The sequence below is a fragment of the Stegostoma tigrinum genome, chromosome 30 (assembly GCF_030684315.1).
Source record: "Stegostoma tigrinum isolate sSteTig4 chromosome 30, sSteTig4.hap1, whole genome shotgun sequence".
Taxonomy (NCBI): Eukaryota; Metazoa; Chordata; class Chondrichthyes; order Orectolobiformes; family Stegostomatidae; genus Stegostoma; species Stegostoma tigrinum.
The window spans coordinates 12,797,258-12,820,404 of record NC_081383.1 but is presented as its reverse complement, the minus strand read 5'-3'; the positions used below and the strand labels follow the sequence as shown (position 1 = coordinate 12,820,404).

At 42.8% G+C, this 23,147-nt stretch overlaps 1 protein-coding gene across 2 annotated transcripts in view; it reads right to left on the bottom strand.

Annotated features, from left to right (window-relative positions):
- LOC125465755 (TLE family member 5) overlaps positions 1 to 22,415 on the bottom strand; it is a 117,018-nt gene extending 94,603 nt beyond the window's left edge. Inside the window, exon 1 of one of the 2 annotated variants that reach the window (XM_048559544.2) lies at positions 21,865 to 22,415. In XM_048559544.2, the coding sequence (XP_048415501.1) occupies positions 21,865 to 21,888 (24 nt within the window). In that variant the 5' untranslated portion in view covers positions 21,889 to 22,415. The remainder of the gene's footprint in view (positions 1 to 21,864) is intronic. The other variant, XM_048559543.2, reaches the window with a different exon arrangement.
- Between the last annotated feature and the right edge of the window lie 732 nt (positions 22,416 to 23,147).

Sequence of the window (23,147 nt, the reverse complement as noted above, 5' to 3'; positions counted from 1 at the left end):
TATCCCTCTAAGCCCTTCCTATTCATATCCACATCCAGGTGTCTTTTACATGTTGTAACTGTAACGGGCTCCACCACTTCCTCTGGCAGCTCATTCCATAGAAGCACCACCCTCTGCATGAAAAAGTTGCCTGTAGGTCCCTTTTAAAACTCTCTGTTCTCACCTTACACGTTTGCTGTCAAAGTTTAGGCTCCCCTTCTCCAGGGAAAAGGCCTTGGCTATTCTCCCTATCCATTCCCCTCATGATTTTATTCGTCTTGAAGATCACCCCTCAGTCTTCAATGCTCCAGGGAAAACTGCCCCGGCCTTTCGCCCTCTGACATTATTTTGATTTTGTTTCTTCCCTTGTTTCCATAGCCTTCCTTCATTTTGGTTATTGTTGCCCTGCTGGAAAGTCCTTGTAAATTGTAACTTGATTTAACTGGTTGATTGGGTGATTTGGTTTAAAAAAAACACCCTGGGTTGAGGGCACTTGTGACACATTGGTAGTGTACACACTTCTGAACCAGGAAGTCCAGTTCAAGTCCCATCTTTATTGGACATGTGTCATTGTGTGTACAAACATGCCGATTAAAAATACTTTAGGGGGAAAGACTGTGGCATAATGCTAATGTCACTGGACTAATGACTCAAACTCTTTCCCACCCCTCACCCAGACTAAATGTTCTTGAAACAAAGGATGGGTTCTTTCCCAATGGAGGCTGGCTTCTGGACAGGGACAAATGGTGGAAAGTAGTGTTTGTGATAAACAACACTTTATAATAATACCCTCTTGAATATCAATGCCTTTTGCTATCTAATTCAACATATGAACATCAGTCTGTTAAACAGTATGGACTCCACTGAAGTGGGAGGATATTTACAGGAAATCTTTCAAGGGGCTATCATTTCACAAAAAAAAAATTAGAAACTCCCACTCCCATATTGATTGGCTTCAAAAGTTTCTTTCTGAAAAAAAACAATGTTTAGGACTTATAGAACATAGAACATTACAGCCCAGTACAGGCCCTTCAGCCCTCGATGTTGTGCCGACCTGTCATACCGATCTCAAGCCCATCTAACCTACACTATTCCATGTACGTCCATATGCTTATCCAATAACGACTTAAATGTACTTAAAGTTGGCAAATCACTACCGTTGCAAGCAAAGCGTTCCATTCCCTTACTACTCTGAGTAAAGAAACTACCTCTGACATCTGTCCTATATCTTTCACCCCTCAATTTAAAGCTATGCCCCCTCGTACTCGCCGTCACCATCCTAGGAAAAAGGCTCTCCCTATCCACCCTATCTAACCCTCTGATTATTTTATGTTTCAATTAAGTCACCTCTCAACCTTCTTCTCCCTAATGAAAACAGCCTCAAGTCCCTCAGCCTTTCCTCATAAGACCTTCCCTCCATACCAGGCAACATCCGAGTAAACCTCCTCTGCACCCTTTCCAAAGCTTCCACATCCTTCTTATAATGCGGTGACCAGAACTGTACACAATATTCCAAGTGCGGCCGCACCAGAGTTTTGTACAGCTTCACCATAACCTCTTGGTTCCGGAACTCGATCCCTCTATTAATAAGAGCTAAAACACTGTATGCCTTCTTAACAGCCCTGTCAACCTGGGTGGCAACTTTCAAGGATCTGTGTACATGGTCACCGAGATCTCTCTGCTCATCTACACTACTAAGAATCTTACCATTAGCCCTGTACTTTGCCTTCCGGTTACTCCTACCAAAGTGCATCACCTCACACTTGTCTGCATTAAACTCCATTTGCCACCTCTCAGCCCAGCTCTGCAGCTTATCTATGTCTCTCTGCGACCTACAGCATCCTTCATCACTATCCACAACTCCACCGACCTTAGTGTCATCTGCAAATTTACTAACCCATCCTTCTACGCCCTCATCCAGGTCATTTATAAAAATGACAAACAACAGTGGACCCAACACCGACCCTTGCGGTACACTACTAGTAACTGGTCTCCAGGATGAACGTTTCCCATCAACTACCACCCTCTGTCTTCTTTCAGCAAGCCTATTTCCGATCCAAACTGTTATATTTCCCACAATTCCATTCCTCTGCATTTTGTACAATAGCCTATTGTGGGGAACCTTATCGAACACCTTGCTGAAATCCATATACACCACATCAACCGGTTTGGTCACCTTCTCAAAGAACTCAATAAAGGTTTGTGAGGCACGACCTTCCCTTCACAAAACCGTGCTGACTATCCCTAATCAATTTATTCTTTTCTAGATGATTATAAATCCTATCCCTTATAACCTTTTCCAACACTGGCTCACTGGCCTATAATTACCAGGGTTGTCTCTACTCCCTTCTTGAACTGGGGAATCACATTTGCTATCCTCCAGTCATCTGGCACTATTCCTGAAGACAATGACGAGTTAAAGATCAATGCCAAAGGCTCGGCAATCTCCTCCCTGGCTTCCCAGAGGATCCGAGGATAAATCCCATCTGGCCCAGGGGACTTATCTATCTTCACCCTCTGAAAACAAATAAGCATTGTTCAGTAAGCACAAGTTCATTAAAATCTGACTATTTAAACCAAATTCACACTTTCCTATTCCACTAGCCATGATTTCAGCAAGAATCTACAAAATGCATTTCAGTCGACGAACATTCACATTCAACGTTAACCTTCCACTTCAGATGTTAATCTCATCACAAGTTGTTTGATCAGCTACCCTCCTCAGATTTTTATGGCTCCCCATGCACTTGATCTGCCCCAAGGCTGTCTGCAACCTTCAAGCTTATGCAGTCTGCAAGCAAGACGATGGGACTGCCTCAACCACACGCTTACACATTCAAGGTTACTCTCGATGCACTCCTGCACGGCACAGTCGATCATCACGTCAGAAACCCACTCATCCAGAGCTCAAAATGTCTACTTCAATCATTGCTCCATCCTGCGAAGAAGTGGAATTGCAAGTGGCTTCAACCGGGGATGGTCAACAATTAAAGAAAACCAAATTAAGGGGACAGTAGAGTCTCAAATTTCAACACATCACTCTGAAAGAATTCAAAGTGCCACTTGTTACAGCCTTATATTGATCTCCATTTTAATTTTTCCAGTAATTTTATTTGCATCATTTCCATTTTCAAAGGACATAAAACATTGATTGTGGGCATTGATTTACAGGTGAATTTGAAATCGCTTCATTCCCAGTGCAAATAATGTATTGATTTAACTATAGAGCTGCTGTAGTTATAGACTCACATTGTAGTGATTTTAGATTCTGGGTTTACAGGAAGAGATGGAAAAACCAACAGTTGGCACCTCCACACTGCTTCATCCTGTAAGAGGCAATTCCAGCAAACCATGAGGCACCCATCCTTTTCTCTACACACACCAATCAATTCTTTTGAGGCAATGTCACAAATCGCAATACCAGATTATAGTCCATCGGGTTTATTTGAAAACATAAGCTTTTGCTTACTCATTCTTCAGGTAAGAGTGAGAGAGGTAGTATCAGAGACAGAATTTATAAGTAAAAGGTCAAAGGGTCACATTGTTGATGAGGATGTATTAAACAAGCCTAAGATGCTGTAAAATCTTTAATCAGATGCAAGGTTTTAATTGATTAATATGTATATGTAACTCCAAGAATTCATTTCAAGTCCCTGTCCTGAGAGAACTAAAGGTTTTATCAATGTAAAAGAAGAGATGACATTTTAGGTCAGACAACGCATGTTAGGTTTAAGGCCTTGTTTACAACCTGTTTGTGTTTTGGCTTGGAGCCAGACTCGTTTTATTTCTAAAGTAGGAATTTATAAAATGTCACATTGTCTATAAATAGTGTGTTTTTTGAATAAAACCGGAGTTTAATGTGTGCAGTATATGGCATCTCACCTGTGACGTGACATGAACTCAAGGTCCCAGTTGAGGCCGTCCTCACGGGTACCAAACTAGGCTATCAGCCTCTGCACAGCGTCTCCGCATTGTTGTGTACCCTAAAGTGCGCCTAGGAGGACGCTTACCCAAAGATCCGAGGCCAAATATCCTTCGCCACTGAAGTGTTCCCCCATTGGGAGCGAACATCCCTGTCTGGCAATTGTTCTGCAGTGCCCATTCATCCATTGTCATAGCGTCTGCATGGTTTTACCAAATATACCAAACCTCAGTGCATCCTTATCTGCAACACATATGAGATAGAAAACGTTGGCCAAGTCACATGAGTAGCTGCCGTCTATGTGGTAGGTGATCTTCCCATTTCTAATGGTAGTGTCCACATCGAAGATCTGACATATCTTGCCGATGTTGCCAATGACAGGGTTGTACAGTGTTGTGGCTGATGTTGTCCAGAAGGCTGGTAGCTTGCTGCGAACAATGTTCTGTGTAAAGTATGGTGTGGGAGAAGATCTTGGCGAGGTACTCATCATCATCAACGTGTTAAAGGCTGCAAAGAACATGGTGTAGTTTCTCCACTCGTGACATCTTGGGCTCATGTCGTACTACAAGTGATACACACAGACACGCATACACAAATCTAGGGGGTGAATTGGTATTTACAGATACATTCTATTTTGTCAATAAATGGTGTGCTTTTTGAACAATGTGGCATTTTATAAACTCCTACTTTAGAAATAAAACCAGTCTGACTCCAGACCAAAACAAACAAGATTCTAAACAAGACCTCACACCTAACATGCATTGTCTGACCTAAAGTGTCATCTCTTCTTTACATAATACAACCTTTAGTTCTAACAGGACAGGGACTTGAAAGGAATTCCAGGATTTACATATCAATTAAAACCTTCTAATTGATTGAGTGAAGATTTAACAGCATCTTAACGTTTGCTTAGTGCATCCTCAACGGTGTGAACCTTTGATCTTTTACGTATAAATTCTGAGTCTAATTTTACCTCCCTCACTAACACCTGAAGGAGTAAGGCTCCAACAGCTAATGCTTTCAAATAAACCTGTTGGACTATAAACCTGGCGGTGAGATTTCTGACCTTGTCCACCCAAGTCCAACACTAACATTTCCACTTCAAGGCAATGGTCAGGCTTGCTTGACAAATAAATAGGTTCTTGAAAAAATATACAAGATGTCAATGAAATGGGCATACTTCAGGAGACCATTTAGAAGTGGGACTTGTATCAGAGATAATAGGAACTGCAGCTGCTGGAGAATCTGGAGATAACAAGGTGTAGAGCTGTATGAACACAGCAGGAAGGCTGATATTTCAGGCCTAGACCCTTCTTCAGAAACATCAGCCTTCCTGCTCCTATGATGCCTGCTGTGTTCATCCAGCTCTACACCTTGTTATCGAGAAGTGGGACTTGCTAACCTCAGCCTGCACCTACCTTGTCAACTGCATACATAGACAGAGCCTACTTTTAAAAGTGTTCATCTAGACAGGAATAATACTGAATGTTAAGACAGGAAGTATCGACGACTGGTAATGTACACTGACAGAAGGCATCCAGAACTGCAGATGCAACATATCAGCAATTCACTCCGAATGGAGAACTTGGTTCCTTTGAAAGGAAATGATTGCCATTCTAGCAGAAACAGGACATGATTGACCGAATAACAATTTGGATTTTAACAAATAAAAAAGGAACAATTGGGAAGGTTACATTTTGCAAGTCCATCTGGCAGGCTTAAATCACATATGTACTGTTCCTGATCTCAACACATTTCTGTATCCCTACACGTCTGCAGACCACTTTACATATTTCTAATAAACCTTCTTAAAAGATATTATGACACAAATAGGGAGCAGGTAGGACTTGGGCCCACATCCTGGTCCAGAGTTAGGTGCAATACCACAGTAAGGACAGCCTACTGCAAATAAGTGATTTTTTTTTCCCTTTCTTATACTCAAGCGTTATTAATATACAACAGAGCCAATTTCCACACCGCCAAAATCATGACTCATTTCTCTCTGCCCCTCTCCCCACCCTTTTTTAAGACCACTAACCACAAAATTTGAAACTCAACTCAAAATGTTTACTCATTAACTTGTTAAGAAATGTCATTACATTTCTTTGGAGCAGGTGGGACTTGAACCCCAATATCCTAGATCAAGAGGCAGGCCCACCGTCACTGCGCCACAACAGCTCTCTGCAAAAAGAGCACTGACCCTATTTTTTAATCTGCCTGCTCAGAGATGTTATTACACTCCTCTGGAACAGGAGAGAGTTGAACCTGGCCCTGTGGGGCTCAAAAAGATAGGGCTACTACTATTGCACCAAAAGAGCACTTCCTTCAAAAAAGTAGTATTTTCCCCTCCCCTTTTAAACAAATTGGGCTCATCTGCAATGATTGCCATAGCTGAATGGCTTACTAACAGAATCAAAAGCATCAAAAAGGGAAAGCGAGGGAAGTTGGGGTTAAAACCAAGAATGAAACATGATCAAAACGTCGGGCTTGGATCCAGTACAAAACCTCCTGCCCACGAATCATTCTCTCAAATCACACACCTGCATAAAACTGACCATATTCGGGCGAGTTTAAGAAAGGCAATTTGGGATTAGATGCCCCGAATGATGGCAAATCCACAAGGCTCCTGCCATGAAACTTGATTGTGCAGGCTCGAGGGATGTAAGGTAAGTCAGTTCATGTTACACTGGATTGTGCAGCTTGAGCCCGTACTCAAGGAGGCACTGTTAGACAGGGTGCCTATCCTGATTTTACTTTACTGATGCAAATCTGTTTGTCCTAAATAACAAAGTGTGGAGCTGGATGAACACAGCAGGCCAAGCACCATCTCAGGAGAGGCTCTGATGAAGGGTCTAGGCCTGAAAAGTCAGCTTTTGTACTCCTGAGATGCTGCTGGGCCTGCTGTGTTCAACCAGTCCCACACTTTGTTATCTTGGATTCTCCAGCATCTGCAGTTCCCATTATCACTGTTTGTCCTAATTCCACATTCAAATCAGCACAAAGTACTGCCAATGGTCCTTTCATTGGAAGCATAACTCAAGCCTGGCCTGTGACAAAATGCTACCAGGCCAATTTAGCAAATTGGTGCAGTGTGCTGTACTGGGATTTAGCTACCCCTCAGACTGAAACCCAACCCATTTTACACGCAATTTTCACTCATCATCCCAGGCTAGCCTGCTAACAGGGACAGAGCTGTACAGTATTAAACCTTTCCAAACACCATGCACGTTTGTATAGGTTTCCAGTTTAAGTGGACAGACGACAAAAAATTTTCAGGCATCCAGTATTGTATTTGTCTGAAATCCTATTGCCAAATAGCTAAGTCTGCATGTTTGAACACAAGGATGTGCCCAATTCATTAACACTTGCCATTGAATTGGTATTCCAAACGTTTAATTGTAAGCATGACCTAGATCAGAGCTTGAATGCCTCATCCCAGAGGGAATAGGAGCAATCAGTCACGCCTCTATTTAATGCACAGGGTCAATTTTTTCCAGAAATTCCTCTTGTCTCAGCTCCGGTTTAATTTTCAGGTTACTGATCTTGGAAATCATACCTCATGTTCACTTCCACAGTAGCACAAACTGCTCCTCCTTTAATCCGATCTCTTCATCGCTCAACATCAAATGGATCCACCTTCCATCAGGCATTATGAAAAGAGTGAGATGCCGGGAGGGGCCCACGGAGGGAAAACAGCAAGTTTCAATCAGGTATTCACTGTCTTTCGAAAACAAACTAAAATTGCTACAATCACAGGTCCCATGATTTACCTCAGTGCAATGATGGAAAGGTATATCGTGATGTTCTTTTGACAATAAAGTTTACATTTGATTAATAGCATCACATGAATAGCTTACAACTCTTTTTTACATTCTTGTTAAAAGAAAGATTGTAAACATCTGCTAATAGAATTAGCTCAGCAACTGTGCAAACTGCAATCAAAATGGTGACCCCCGAGCTGGCTTAACAAGGTCAGTAAAACAGCTGTTAAAGCACATAATCAGATTTAAATGGTCAGCTATCCCTCTTTGCACAATTTCTTGGCACCTTAACTAGCTGCCATGATTTCCAGATTTTGGCTTTTTTTTCTCACCTATTTAAAAAAAGGCTCCCAAACCCAGGGAACAACACTCCAGGCCCCCCCTGCGGTGATATCATGAACCTTTGAGCTGGTAACTTTGTTGAATGTTGGGCTGTAAGCAATTCCAACATTTGCTAGGTCACTGTACGAGTATCCCAAGTAAAATGCCTCCACCCAGACACAATATTAAAGTCAAACACAAACATCTGAGAATATGCACACAACTCAAATGCTGCTCTAGTTGTTACCTTCACTGTTCAACTTTATATAGAGTCAGAGTCATAAAGTCAAACAGCACAGAAACAGACCCTTCGGTCCAACCAGTCCTTGTTGAACATCATCCCAAACTAAACTCGTTCCACTTGCCTGCTCCTGGCCCATGTCCCTCCAAAACATTTCCTATTCATGTGCTTATTCAAATATCTTTTAAACATAATTATACCCACATCCAACACTTTCTTCTCAAAGTTCATTCCACACTCGAAACAGACTCAAAAAAATTTGAGATAACAAGGTATAGAGCTGGATGAACACAGCAGGCCAAGCAGAGGAGCAGGAAGGCTGACATTTCAGGCCTAGATCCCACTATCTCCAATGAAAAAAACTGCTTTTTAAAAAAAAGTCTCTCCTCTCACCTTAAACATATGCCCCCTAGTCTTTAAATCCCATATCCTAGGGAAAAGACAGCTACCATTAACTCTGTCCGTACTCATTAGTTTATAAACATCTGTAAGTTCTAAGAATGCATTTTACAACAACTCGCTGACCCTTTGTATGAAGTTGTTCAGGAATTTGACACTTGTCTATCATCGGTTTGGCTGTGTAGTGTGATTTTCTTTTTTGCGAACTATCTACCATTTCTCCAAAATCAACCATTTCTCCAAAATCAACCACTTCCTCTGATCCAAAAAAACAGTTTAATGGTTCTCATCTTATATCGTGACATGAAGCCAGTCCCATTGCTCTTCTCAACATTAAACTTCAAGATCCAGAGGTAATTTGGCTACTTTGAAACTATAACCTTTTGTCATAGACTACTCAAGTCTATTTGGATAGAGCACAGATAGAACACCAGGTGCTGACATTAGACCTGGAGAGTAACTACGCCATCCGCAGACACAGTGATAGAGAGTGTTGTACTTGCCAGGAGAGTAATGGAAAAACACACGTACACTATAGTTTTGACATCAGATTCAACATCAAGAGCACATCATGTACTCTTAGGCCCATGAAAACTTGCCATTTTGCGATTGAGTGATTCCTTTGTGAGTAGTGAGACCAACATGGTGTTCCTATCACAAATTATTTTCCAAAATAACAAGATGGTGGTGGTGGGGGGGTGGTGAGGAATGAATGAATGAATGAATGAATGAATGAATGAATCAGTAGTGGATTCACCACAGCAAAATCCTCTTTACAAAAAGGGCATGATGTCAAACAGTGACAACAAACAGCACACTTGGGATTTTCTTCTTCCCTCCCCCCAACCTCCCCAGGTATAAACCACAACAGTCAATGCATTTAAACTAACAAGTGCTCTGTGCGGTTTTGTGAAGACACAATAGCCATTCAATAATTGCAAGGCTTCAATTCTGAGTGGGCTTGTCCACTAGATTCCATTGGGATGTAAATCCACATCCATTAGAAATTACATTTCAATACCTCAAACAACAGACTTTTGTCTCAAGTCATAGTTCAACCTGTAGAGATAAATCAGGTGCTAACCCATTGCACTGCTGGTTAGGGACCTCTGCAGTTGTATTACGCTTGTTCTTTGACCACACAATTAAGTAACAAGACAAACAACCCCACAATACAATCCAACTGGGTTTTGAATTTGCATAGAATAGAAACAAACAAGAATCCAGACTCCCTGGAGTGATAATACACTTCAATTGCCAAGAGATTTACTAAAAACACAACAGTTTCCTCAGTCATTATTCCTATGCCACAATGTGTTCCATCCATATCTTTGGACTATAACATTGGAGGCAATTTTTGGTGATTGTATCATTTAATCTACTGATTTAGATAAATGATGTCAATCAGAAAGTAAAATTTAATACAAATGAGTAGATTTGGTTCATAATACACACTAATACAGCATGGACTGGAGTCTAATTGAATGTTCAAGTAGGTGGCACAATGAAATGTCAAGTTTTTGAGCATTCAAGGTTGATAAAAGCATAAGTGCTTTTATCCATTTCCACCTTTGTCTCAATCTAAACTTCTCACTTATTTTGTCCCAAGGAAGAAAACCCCAGCTGCATCATCATTCACGGTAACAGTGGTATCTCATTAGTACACCTTTTGCATCAGTCAATGAGAAGGTGATTCTTGAAATAAGAAAAGAAAGCTTTATCCATGCAGTCTTTCCCACAACTCCACATTGTAACCAAAGGACTAAGGAGTTCGTAAGGACAAATGAAAGCTATCAAGTCTATCCTAATACAGCTTCACAGGGGGGCACTCTCTGATGAAGGGTCTAGGCCGGAAACGTCAGCTTTTGTGCTCCTGAGATGCTGCTTGGCCTGCTGTGTTCATCCAGCCTCACATTTTGTTGTTTGCTTAAAAAAAACACTCCTCTTTAGCAGTAACCAGTTGACTCATTAGAGGGATAATAAAATGTGAGGCTGGATGAACACAGCAGGCCCAGCAGCATCTCAGGAGCACAAAAGCTGATGTTTCAGGCCTAGACCCTTCATCAGAGAGGGGGATGGGGTGAGGGTTCTGGAATAAATAGGGAGAGAGGGGGAGGCGGACCGAAGATGGAGAGAATAGAAGATAGGTGGTGGGGAGGTAGCGGGAGGATAGGTCAGTCCAGGGAAGACGGACAGTTCAATGAGGTGGGATGAGGTTAGTAGGTAGGAGATGGAGGTGCGGCTTGGGGTGGGAGGAAGGGATGGGTGAGAGGAAGAACAGGTTAGGGAGGCAGAGACAGGTTGGACTGGTTTTGGGATGCAGTGGGTGGACAGGAAGAGCTGGGCTGGTTGTGTGGTGCAGTCGGGGAGGGGACAAACTGGGCTGATTTAGGGATGCGGTGGGGGAAGGGAAGATTTTGAAGCTGGTGAAGTCCACATTGATGCCATTGGGCTGCAGGGTTCCCAAGCGGAACAGGAGTCGCTGTCCCTGCAACCTTTGGGTGTCATCATTGTGGCACTGCAGGAGGCCCACGATGGACATGTCATCTAAAGAATGGGAGGGGGAGTGGAAATGGTTCGTGACTGGGAGGCGCAGTTGCTTATTGCGAACCGAGCCGACGTGTTCTGCAAAGCAGTCCCCAAGCCTCCGCTTGGTTTCCCCAATGTAGAGGAAGCCACACCGGGTACACTGGATGCAGTATACCACATTGGCAGATGTGCAGGTGGTATACTGCATCCAGTGTACCCGGTGTGGCTTCCTCTACATTGGGGAAACCAAGCGGAGGCTTGGGGACTGCTTTGCAGAACACGTCGGCTCGGTTCGCAATAAGCAACTGCGCCTCCCAGTCACGAACCATTTCAACTCCCCCTCCCATTCTTTAGATGACATGTCCATCGTGGGCCTCCTGCAGTGCCACAATGATGACACCCAAAGGTTGCAGGGACAGCGACTCCTGTTCCGCTTGGGAACCCTGCAGCCCAATGGCATCAATGTGGACTTCACCAGCTTCAAAATCTTCCCTTCCCCCACCGCATCCCTAAATCAGCCCAGTTTGTCCCCTCCCCCAACTGCACCACACAACCAGCCCAGCTCTTCCCGTCCACCCACTGCATCCCAAAACCAGTCCAACCTGTCTCTGCCTCCCTAACCTGTTCTTCCTCTCACCCATCCCTTCCTCCCACCCCAAGCCGCACCTCCATCTCCTACCTACTAACCTCATCCCACCTCCTTGAACTGTCCGTCTTCCCTGGACTGACCTATCCCCCCGCTACCTCCCCACCACCTATCTTCTCTTCTCTCCATCTTCGGTCCGCCTCCCCCCCTCTCCCTATTTATTCCAGAACCCTCACCCCATCCCCCTCTCTGATGAAGGGTCTAGGCCTGAAACATCAGCTTTTGTGCTCCTGAGATGCTGCTGGGCCTGCTGTGTTCACCCAGCCTCACATTTTATTATTTTGGATTCTCCAGCATCTGCAGTTCCCATTATCACTGACTCATTAGAGAGACTCTGGTTCATATTTGGAATTTCTTTATTTCCATGTGTGGTTTAGTATCGAGCCTGACATTCTTTGTCAACTAAATGAAAAAAAATGTCAGTTATTCTTTTCTCCACAACTTACATCCGATTCTGCTGTTTAAGAAGAATCATATGGTGATTTCAAGGATGAGATTTATTTTTAAATATCAGACAGAGGTCAAGAGTTAACACAAATGTGTACAGCAGTCAAATTAAGTATCAGTTAGTCAATAGGACTCATTATAAGTAGCCCATAGTTCTCTAAAAATTACATTAATTTGTATTCACTGATAGGTCAAAATATTAGCAAGCAATTGAATCTTCTAAGGATTTATTGTCCATCTACATATTCATTCAAAAGGAGTATACAACTCATTCAACTGTCCTTTGGCTAGGGTTCATTCATCCAAAAATACAAGATTCATTGTAAACAAGACTATTTCTCCAAGTGTTGCTCCCGCAAGAATTCAATTCTTAATTATAAGAATAGGTGTGTTTTGCCACAAAATTTGCATTGCATTCTGCTGCTAAAAAGTGACAACCTTCTTGCATCTCAAAGTCCAGTCACTGGGAAGGGAACACAGCCTTGAGTTAAGCTCTGATTAACTTGTTTGGCAAGGAACTCTGGAGACTGGAAACATTACTAAATATCAGGCACCAGACACAAGAACCCAGTTTTAAGTGAACAGCCTTTTAAAAACTAAGTGTTTTGCTTTCAACAAAATGTTAACACTTTGGAGTAGGGCAGACATATTTAAATGCGACCCAGGAATTTTTAAATTGTGTTGTAACAGCAGGTCAAAACCTAGACCTTACCCTTCTGCCCAACTGGTCTGTGCCAGTTTGTAGATGTTAGACACAATCTTACAGTATGTTTTCTCTTCCCCTCTCACTTGGGTGTTTTAGGATGGAATCCATAAACCCCTTCCTGCAATAGCAAATCCCATGTTACGCCATGATAACAAAGTGTGTAGCAGGATGAACACAGCAGGCCCAGCAGCATCTCAGGAGCACAAAAGTTGACGTTTCGGGCCTAGACCCTTCATCAGAGAGGGGATGGGGTGAGGGTTCTGGAATAAATAGGGAGTGAGGGGGAGGCAGACCGAAGATGGAGAAAAGAAGATAGGTGGAGAGGACAGTATAGGTGGGGAGGTAGGGAGGGGACAGGTCAGTCCAGGGAGGACGTATGGTTCATCCAATTACACACTTTGTTATCCGTCCTCCCTGGAGTGACCTATCCCCTCCCCACCTATACTCTCCTCTCCACCTATTTTCTGTCCGCCTCCCGCTCTCTCCCTATTTATTTCAGAACCCACTCCCCATCCCCCTCTCTGATGAAGGGTCTAGGCCCAAAACGTCAGCTTTTGTGCTCCTGAGATGGTGCTTGGCCTGCTGTGTTCATCCAGCTCCACACTTTGTTATCTTGGATTCTCCAGCATCTGCAGTTCCCATTATCTCTGATCCCATGTTATGCCATATTTCCCACCTTTTATTTGCTAATTTTGCCTGCTCCGACTCCAAAAAAGGGGTTTACTCAACGTTAGAGTATGCCTTTAGGGATATGCACCCCATGCAGTATTACTAATTAATGCGCTTCAACAAGCTCTTCGGTTTTAAAATCTTAGGACGATTCCTGAAGACAGAGGCAGTGTACTCCTTATCGAAGTAGGTGGGTATAAAACTCTACACAGGCAGATTGCTCAATAGCATGGTTTGGTGATGGGTTCACATGGGTGACTAAACATACCTTGTTCCAACCTGCAATCACCCCCATCTCCCAGAATGGAAAAGGTAACAGTGGAGTCATTCCAGAATTGATAAATTGCAATAACATTCCAAATGGACCCGATCAACCCTATCATGGTCAATTCTGTGTGATGATATCATCCACGGGTGCTCACTGGACCAAACATTCTCTTCACCCAAGCTGCCCTGGTGGATGGGAGGGTCCAAGTTTCTCGTGATGGGAGATATTTCTCAGTGTTGCTGCTTCCTGTCTAACGGAGGGAAGGGTAACTTTGGAAAGACTGGTAATCAGTAATCACTGAACTGTACTTAACGACACACACACACACACACACACACACACACACACACACACACACACACACACACACACACACCCACGAGAATACTCTCTGCAACCAGTAATGTGCAAGTGTCTGTCAACGGGTTTGATATGATGACACCAAAAGGGCTGCTTGAATATACTCAAATTGTGAAGACCATCTGGTCTATGGCAGAAGTACACAAAAAAATTTTGGACTTATTACCCAGATTGCTCAGTCCCAGCTTATGTCTTTTCAGTAACCTTTCAGAAGTGGTGATGGTTGCATAGAGAGAGAGTGGCCAAGGGTCACTCCAAGATAAACGGGAGCCAGAACCACACTCACGGTCTATTGAATATGTGGATGGTATTGGTCCTTGCAATTTCCAAGGTGGACTGCCGAGATAAATCGACCTAGCTGAGCTGTGCTCCAGTCTCCATTTCTTGAAATATTCAGCTTTTGGCAGTTTCACGTGGTTTGCACATCCTTGAAAGATTTTGATCAAATCATAGGCATAACGTTAGTGTAAATACTTATTATGTCCAGTGCAACTACAGCAGTTTATGCAGACATTGAAAGCGTGCGATGCTGACTTTCACTCAAAAAAGGTATCCTCCTGTTGGCCAGACATGTCCATTGCACCCACAGTAATTTGGCACTTTGTGGAAACAGCAAGGACAACTTCAACATTATCCCACGCTGCATCAAATCATATCCAGGTTTTTAAGAATTTTAGAAGCACTGATATTTCCCCAAAAACATCTGCCTAAAATATCGCCAATTGTAAAATTTTCATGTCCAAACAGGCTGTCATATTTGCCAATATGATACCATGAATTCATCACATGAAACTTCTCACAAAACATTGTGCAGACAAGGCACTAGTCAATTTGAATGCAACTGTCTCTAACATAGTACTTTCTTTCTCTTTCCCCACTCCCCTGACCCAAATCTTAAATAGCACAAGCTACAGATGGAATCAATAATGGCTTTGTCTGAAAAGCAATGTTCCAGCAGATGCTCAAGGCAATCCTCTGGGATCTGCACCAAAAACTTTGTTCAAGTCGTCTCGTTTAGGATAGTCACCACAGCTTGGAGACTTCTAGTTGCTTAGAGAGCTGGATTCAAATCCAAACCATAGAGGAGAGATTAAACTACAGCATAGCAAGTGACCAATTTAACAAGTGCAACCATTGAAAAACTTCAGTACCTCTCATTTTGAGCATCTTAGTCACCATTGCTACTGAAACTAAACAGTCACTGTAACTCCCGAGGTACCATTGATTTTTGTTCAAAATCATTGGCTATTTTAAGACAAAACAGAACAACAGCAGAGCTTTCTTTTAGTTGTGACTCTGGTGGAAATCACAACATACAGTTAACACACATTACAAATGTGAATTCCAACTGGTGTTGAATTAGCAGACATAGGCAAAATGGAAGTGGGAGTGCAATATGGATGAAACAGTCAGTGCCTCCACATTAAGGGGAAGAAACAAAAATAGTGTTTCTGCTGTCAATTGCTACCCAAATAAAGCTTGATATCAACCACAGGCCTGGTCATGGATAAGAGGAGATCAGGCTTTGATGCAAATCATACTTCCCATGGTCACCTGATATTCACCCCAAATCTGTGCTGTAAAATAGCCTGATGCGTTTGCGTTATTACACGTGAAAACTCAAAACAAAGTCTGGTAATCCAAATTCAGTATCCCATCAGGCTTTTCAAAGCAAATGACTAACAAAAGCAGTCATGTATATTTAAGACTAAGATAGATTCTTAAATCAGTAGGGGAATCAAGGATTATGGGGAAAAGGGCAGGAAAGGGGGTAACAGGTATGTTGGAAACATGCATGATCCGACTGAATTATGGTGTAGGCTTGAGCAGCCAAATGGCCTACTTTGGGTCCCATTCTTTCTTCCTACAAGCGCATACGCAAACACTGATATTACAATATTTTCCAACATAAGCACTACATTTAATTACCATGCAAATACACTTCCATCTAACCCCTTGCAAATAGCTTTTGACGCTCTTGGTAAATTGAAGTAAGAGCTACCATAAGTTCTCTCGCATAATATTGTCCCATATTGATTTGACCCTTTAATACTGACAAGGCAAAATGATCACCAGGATTTATCAAACAGGTGAATAATGCAAAAGAACGTAAATGTCAAAATTTTGCAAGTTGTTTCATACTTTGAAGTTTCAAAGTCACCATCTCATTTATGTCACAAAGTATCTGCAACAACAGCACACATCTGCAGAACATGCTCTGACATTTACCAAACAACATTAACAGAAGCATCTTCTAGATGCCTGAACTATAATTAAAAAATAAACTACCTCGGTACTTCACAAACAAAAGTCACCATGGCTCAATAGGTATAACAGAAAAATGGTCAGGCTAAAGGATCAGGGTGCTCACACTATAGGCCACTTTATATCTCAGCTAAAGTTAACCTGCCTTCAAAACAAGTGCAGACCTCCACCTTTCCAGTATTCAGATAGGAAGAATAATATGCCAGGGATTTTCAGACAGTTGTTTACTAATATCATGGCAGTATCGCAAGCAACTGTGGAGGGCTCTGCCAATCAATTTGTTCTGCCCACTTTTGGGCCGACATAGGATGTCCAGCAATCGAAGAGTGTTATTTTTGATCTAGTGGTGATGTCTGGACAGACTAAACAAAGGCATACATTGGATGCAATATGCTTCTGTGCTACTACGAACAAACTACTGGAAAAGCTCAGATAAGAAGTGGAGAAGGGAACAGAACCGACATCAAGTCAAAATTCGTTCTTCAGGGAGTCACATTCTCAGTTTCTCTCTTTCTCCACAGATGCTTCTCCAAGACGTTCTGGTTGCATTTCAAGTTTCCACCATTGGAAGAATTTGCTTGTATCTTATTGCTTCTCTGGCAAGTTCTGATCATTCAATCCAGACCTACTGCAGTTGGCTCCCTGCCATATTACGTCCTCAAATCATGCCACGAGGCTACACTGGTTTACAAACGAATACGCATCAGTTTACCATTTGTCTTGCTCGAACCAAAGATCTTCATTCATGATAGGTGAGGTTGCAGCTGAGCTTAATATAGTTGCTTTCCAGGAGGTCAGCAGACAGCAATCAAAAATAAGAACTATCCCAAGCATCTTAGTCTCTGTCCAAGGTCATAGATGGTCAGTTGTAATGCTCCAGTCACAGCCTCAGGGGAGATCGTCCCAGAGCAGTTTCAGTCCATATCCATCTTGTTCATTTGATCAGTGCAATGCCACGCTGGCCAAAACCTGCAGCATTTCTTTGTTTCTATGTTGGCACTTGCGGGAACCATATTGGATGGAAGCCCATACTGCCTAGCTATGAGTTGTAGTTGGATGCACAGCTCTGAACAGGCTGGCACTAAGTCCATCTTTACGTGCAGATGTGCTGACTAGATGACCTGTACCTGGGACAAAGAAGCTCCATCAAAATCACTCTGGAATGCAAAAACCAGCAAGAGATTTAACCCTCTCTGATGAAGAGTCTAGGCCCGAAACGTCGGCTTTTGTGGTCCTAAGATGCTGCTCGGCCTGCCATGTTCATCCAGCTTCACACTTTGTTATTAGAGATTTAAACCTTTCATTTTATTGACATTTGATCGATGCCAAGGAACCATACTGAAATGAAGTGGCAGCATAAATGGAACTCAAACTGGACAAACAGCGTACAGGGGAGATCAAACCAATTCAATTCAAAAACACAAAGATTCACCTTAAAGCATAATTTTAAATGGCAGTGATATTTTATTATTGGATACTAAGAAAAACCAAACAAGCCCACATGGAGTCACAGAGCACTTCAAGACAGAAGCTGAACCATATTATTAATCCAAAGCTTCACATTATAGAACTGCATTATATGCAATCCAGAAGTGATTGCTACTCTTGCTGCATACTCAAAATATGCAGTTTCTGTTCCTCAGCACTGAATTCTGCGGGCTCGTGTAAAACCTTCTGCCCACACACACACACACACACATATACAAAATATTCAGTTACAGCAGGGGAGATTATAAAACACTCACAATCAGGTGGGGCCGATGAGGGTGTGGTGCTAAGTCTGTTATTCTATCTTATTTTGGAATGGGGAGCTGCAACATAAAAACACAAGGATGTTTCAGAACACAACACTACAATTCACGATGCTCAGGGTCGAGTGAAAATGAATAGCCAGCTTGTCACACCTGCCTCGCTGCAACATGTCAACAGATAAGTGACACCTTCCAGCCAACTCCACATAAAATCAGATCCGACAGCTCCACCTGCACATTTGTATACAAAGGCTGCAACTTAGGTTCTCAACTAACAGACAGGTGAACAACTAAATGGTTGCTTAAGCCATAAACCATCCACAGGGCGCTTTGAAAGCTGAATGGTCATAGGATGATATCAGACAGCAAAAGGGAAAAAATCCATCTCATTTTGTAGAATATGGGCACAAATTGGGCTTCAACATGACCCTAACATCAAAAAATCTCAGGAAAATAGCATCTTACGCACAAAACAAAGCTGGCATTTCCACTTTGTGCCTTGAACCCCAATATTTTTCTGATCCTCTGACAGCAATAGCTCGAGTGCCCAAACAGAGGACATCCAAAAACTTGCCTCCAGTGTCCTCACCTAATGTGTATTCCTGTAGAATCAATGGGTAAAGATCCACAATCCTCTGGTCAATTTTTCCTTTTCTCTCCCAAAACCTGGAGCACTAAAAGATTCCAGCTTTCCTGGGACTGCTGCAGCTCTGAGATCAAAGTAACTCAAGTCACTGATAAAATCCAATGCGTTATTTATTTGCCTCAAAGCCAGAGAATTTGCTTATAGTAAGTAAACAGCACCTGTTTTGGAAAAGTAAAAACAGTTCTCTCCCAAACTCTCAAAAACATGACTTCACGTAATTCATGGGCATACAATTTGATTTTTACCACCAAGCCCCACAAGGGCAACCAAAATGTTTTATACCCCTCTACAACCAATCTCTGCCTCTAAAATATGCACTGCTTCACAGTGCATGCTGCAGTGAAAAGTACTGTTAAAAGCCATTCGAGAAGCATACTTATTGATCGGGAGACTATTCCAGTCACTACAGCTCATTATATCTTTACATTAACAGCTTGACACATGCAGCATTTTCCTTCTCACGTCGAAAGAGACAAAAACAAAATGAGCAACCAGCCTGATGGAAATCTTCCACTCAACTCTGACCACCACTGCAGTGGCATTTTCAAAGCTGCTAGAGTGATAACTTGGCATCAATTCCATGTGATGCATCTGCAAATTGTATAATAGCAACTGAGAAGAGTTGCGTGTATGTGTGTTGCCATAGTTGGGTGGAATGAACAGATATCAATGGGGTTCCAAAAACCTTCCTCGTCACATTATCTGGCATCACACAACAGACAATGTAAACCGTGCTGATTTTAAATTGCTCTGGTAAATTTCTTCCAGACCCTTCCTGGAAGATTGCTGTTTTGTTTCTCAGTCTGCAGTGAATTATCTGATCTCAGCCCAGATGGTAATAAGGGTGCTAATTGGCCTCAGTGCCCCTGGAAGATGGGAATTAGCTAGGGATCCCATTCTCAATTGCAAGTTAATGACCCCTGCATGTGGGTCACACTGGCTGAGGCTAGGATCAGGCTTGACTGCAATATCATCTACGGTTGAATAGACTGCTGACATACACGGTCATGATCCCACTTGAACCTTGCACCCATGGAACAGCAAAGTAGCAAGGAACTAACCCAATGGCTGGTGGAAACATCTTCTTCCCTTTCCACACCCAGACCCCTGGAGAACAAGCAAGACTAGATCCCCGAAATCTGCACCTTGCTTTCTCAGGCAGGACTTATCAGCAGGTGGTCAAATGTTGACCTCAGGTCAACCAGGCTGGCTCAGTGATCTGACTCTGCAACTGGCTCAGAGCATCTCTATCCCCAAAGCTGGAACTACACACTGCCAAGGTCCCCATTTCGAAGGGCTCCCATTGAAAAGGCAGGTGTCAATACTTCTTATGAATGGATCTAACAAAGACACGGCTCCTGAACCCTATGCTTGATGGGGCTACTCTTGATGACATTCATCGTTCAGGTAAGCACTCCATTATACACCAATTAGGGAACACATTGCCACTCATGGAATTACAAAGCAGCATGCAGCAGTACCGTCAGGTGATGGAGAAGCACTTTATTTTACCACCCCCCCCCCACCCCACCATGTCCCAAAGGTGGCAGAAAGGAGAAATCAGCCCAGTAACACCTCCTGGTGACTGAATCATGACTAGCAATGATAAAGGAGGAATTGTACAGGTGAGATACCTCTAATCAGTTCAAAGGTAACAGCATATGTATCAGGCTTATGGCAAAGGGAGCAACCCCCCTTCTGGTCCTCATAATGACAGGCCCCTCCAGCAGCCGAGTGTGTGAACCTGTTGCCCTCCGTGGATCTCAATCTTTCATCACAGAATGGTGCCACGACCATCACCCATTAGAGGTAAACTACTGACTGAGCCTCCACTGCCAGATCATTCCATATCCCTGGGCTGGTAAATACAGTCAGGCCAAAAACAGCGTCCAGATTGAATATCCCCAATGGCACAGAGAGATGGCTGTGAGCAAAAGATCAGGTAGAGACTTGTCGGCTGATGCCCCAACATAGTAGATCAGCACTTCCAAAAGTGGAGGAGAGGAAATAATTAGATGGATTAAGTATTGTGCCTATATTTACAGTTTTTTTTAAAATTGTCCTTCCACTCAATTTCATTGTCACTTGTAATACTCAGGGGCACAGGGAAAAGAAGAGGCGAACTAAGAAAGATCACCAAATAGAGATTGCACGGAGCAACCATTCTGGTCCGGTGTTCCCCGATCAGTTGGGGGGAAAAAGTTGTAACTGAAGTCTGTAAAATGTTGCAAACACAAAATGGAAACTGGATGTGATCTAAAAATAGGTTAAAGGTCATTTCTAAGAGTAACACAACTCATGGTTAACCTGGAAATCCTGGTGGCCTCAGCAAAAAAACAACTTATGCGTATCAAAAAAATGACAACGTTGTGTACACAATCCCACCTCCATTGTTAATTCCGCAAATTGAAAATGGTATTTGCAAACAAATAGCCAATATACTTTGCTTTTAAGTATGCGAGAAAAAAAACGGTTAATGCAATACGTTGCCGAGGCCCACGAACAGAGTAAAATATAGTGGCAACGGCAAATCAGAAACAAAAGATGCCAAAGCTAGTTCCAGGGCGTTATACAAACAAGGTACGTGCAAATTTCCCTTTCAAAATTACATAAAGAACCTTGCAGCTTAAATTATATCGATTTTTTAAAAATGATCAAGGACCGAAGTAAACTAAAACGTTTTCAGCTAAACCTCAATTGAATCAAATAGTAAATCAGCGGATGTCAATACTTGATTTTTTTTTAAAAAGACACACACCTAGGCAATGATAACTACAGCTTAAAAAGGCACGGGGAACCTGCAGCGAGGAATACTCCGGCAGGATTCAGAGTCGGGGTCAGTTTTACTTCAGCATTTTCGGTTTCGGGGTTGGGGGGGTGGTGGTAGGGGGTAATACAGTGAGATTAACTCGCTGAAATTGAAACGTGCGCTCCGGACACAAGTAGTCACTTACCGATTGCCTGGCTTGTGGATACATCGCCCCCTCTCTCTCGCGAACGTAGGTTTTCCCCAATTTCTTTTGAAATGAAACAAACAAGTCTCCCTTGAAATGCAACAACAAACAAAAAAAATCCTGCGTACGGACGGAGAGTAAAACAAAGCCAGATGAGCCGTTTCCGCCGACACTTTCCACACGGATTTTGGTTGCGTCTGGGATTTATTTTGTATCTTTCATAATGCAGTCACGATACATTGTACACCGTCGGTTTCTTTTTTTCAAAAGGCGGCGATGATGGGAGTCGCTGTGTTTAGCGCTGAGACATCTCGGTGCATTGCTCAGTGTGTATCCTTGCTTAATCCCCCTTCCTTTGTTTTTTTTTCCTCTCACACCCCTTCTCTTCCCTCTCCCTGACTTTTGTATTCTTTCGGGGGGGGGGGTGCTGTGGATGGTTAGATTATCTTTGTTGCGTCCTGTTTTCTCCCCCTCCGTCCTCCTCTGTTGGGATACAAATGCTGCCGAACGCAACAGCGGGGCGACACTGTAACAAATTGACCGAAGGCTAGAATGTAACGTAGGAACGCCTGCCCCCATAGGGCGTAATGAATGAGACATTCGCCATGTGATGCGGAAGTGGGGCAGCTACTCAGGGCCATTTTTAATCATTTTCCCCCTTACATTTTCTTTTTTTTAAAAAAAAGCACATATTCTTTTTGAAACTCCCCATTTTAATCCACCTCCTGCAAAGATTTATGTTTTTCTTCTTTCAACTCATTTGCAAATGTCATATCAATATGTAAGTCTTGTTTTATAAATGATAGAGGGTACGTTGACTTTTTAAAATATATATTTGCGCGATTGTATATAGATGCAAAATTCAGCATTGCCAGAATATATGCAAAAATAGCGGATAACACACAGAGGTAGGTTAGAAATCTAGCGGGTTTAAGAACACATCAATCATAAGAGTCCTACAGCAAAACGGAGACAATCAGGGGCGGCTTATTTTTCTGTCGGTGATCCCACCCATCATGTTTGCAAGATTTTACTTCGCCAAGGCCACATTGTCAGGACAGACGGTGTCAACACATGCTAATGTGGGGGAGGGATATCTCAGTTTGTTTAACAGGTTTCAAATTGGCCTCATACTGTCCCCGAGCTGTCTCTCGCGTGGGAGGAAACGAGAGCTCCATTCACGGAAGGCAGAGGGAGGCGACGGAGTGGATGGGGGAGTGGCTTAGACAGAAGATGAAAGGTGCAAAGAATACCGAACAGAATTAAATTAGGCACGAGTTAAT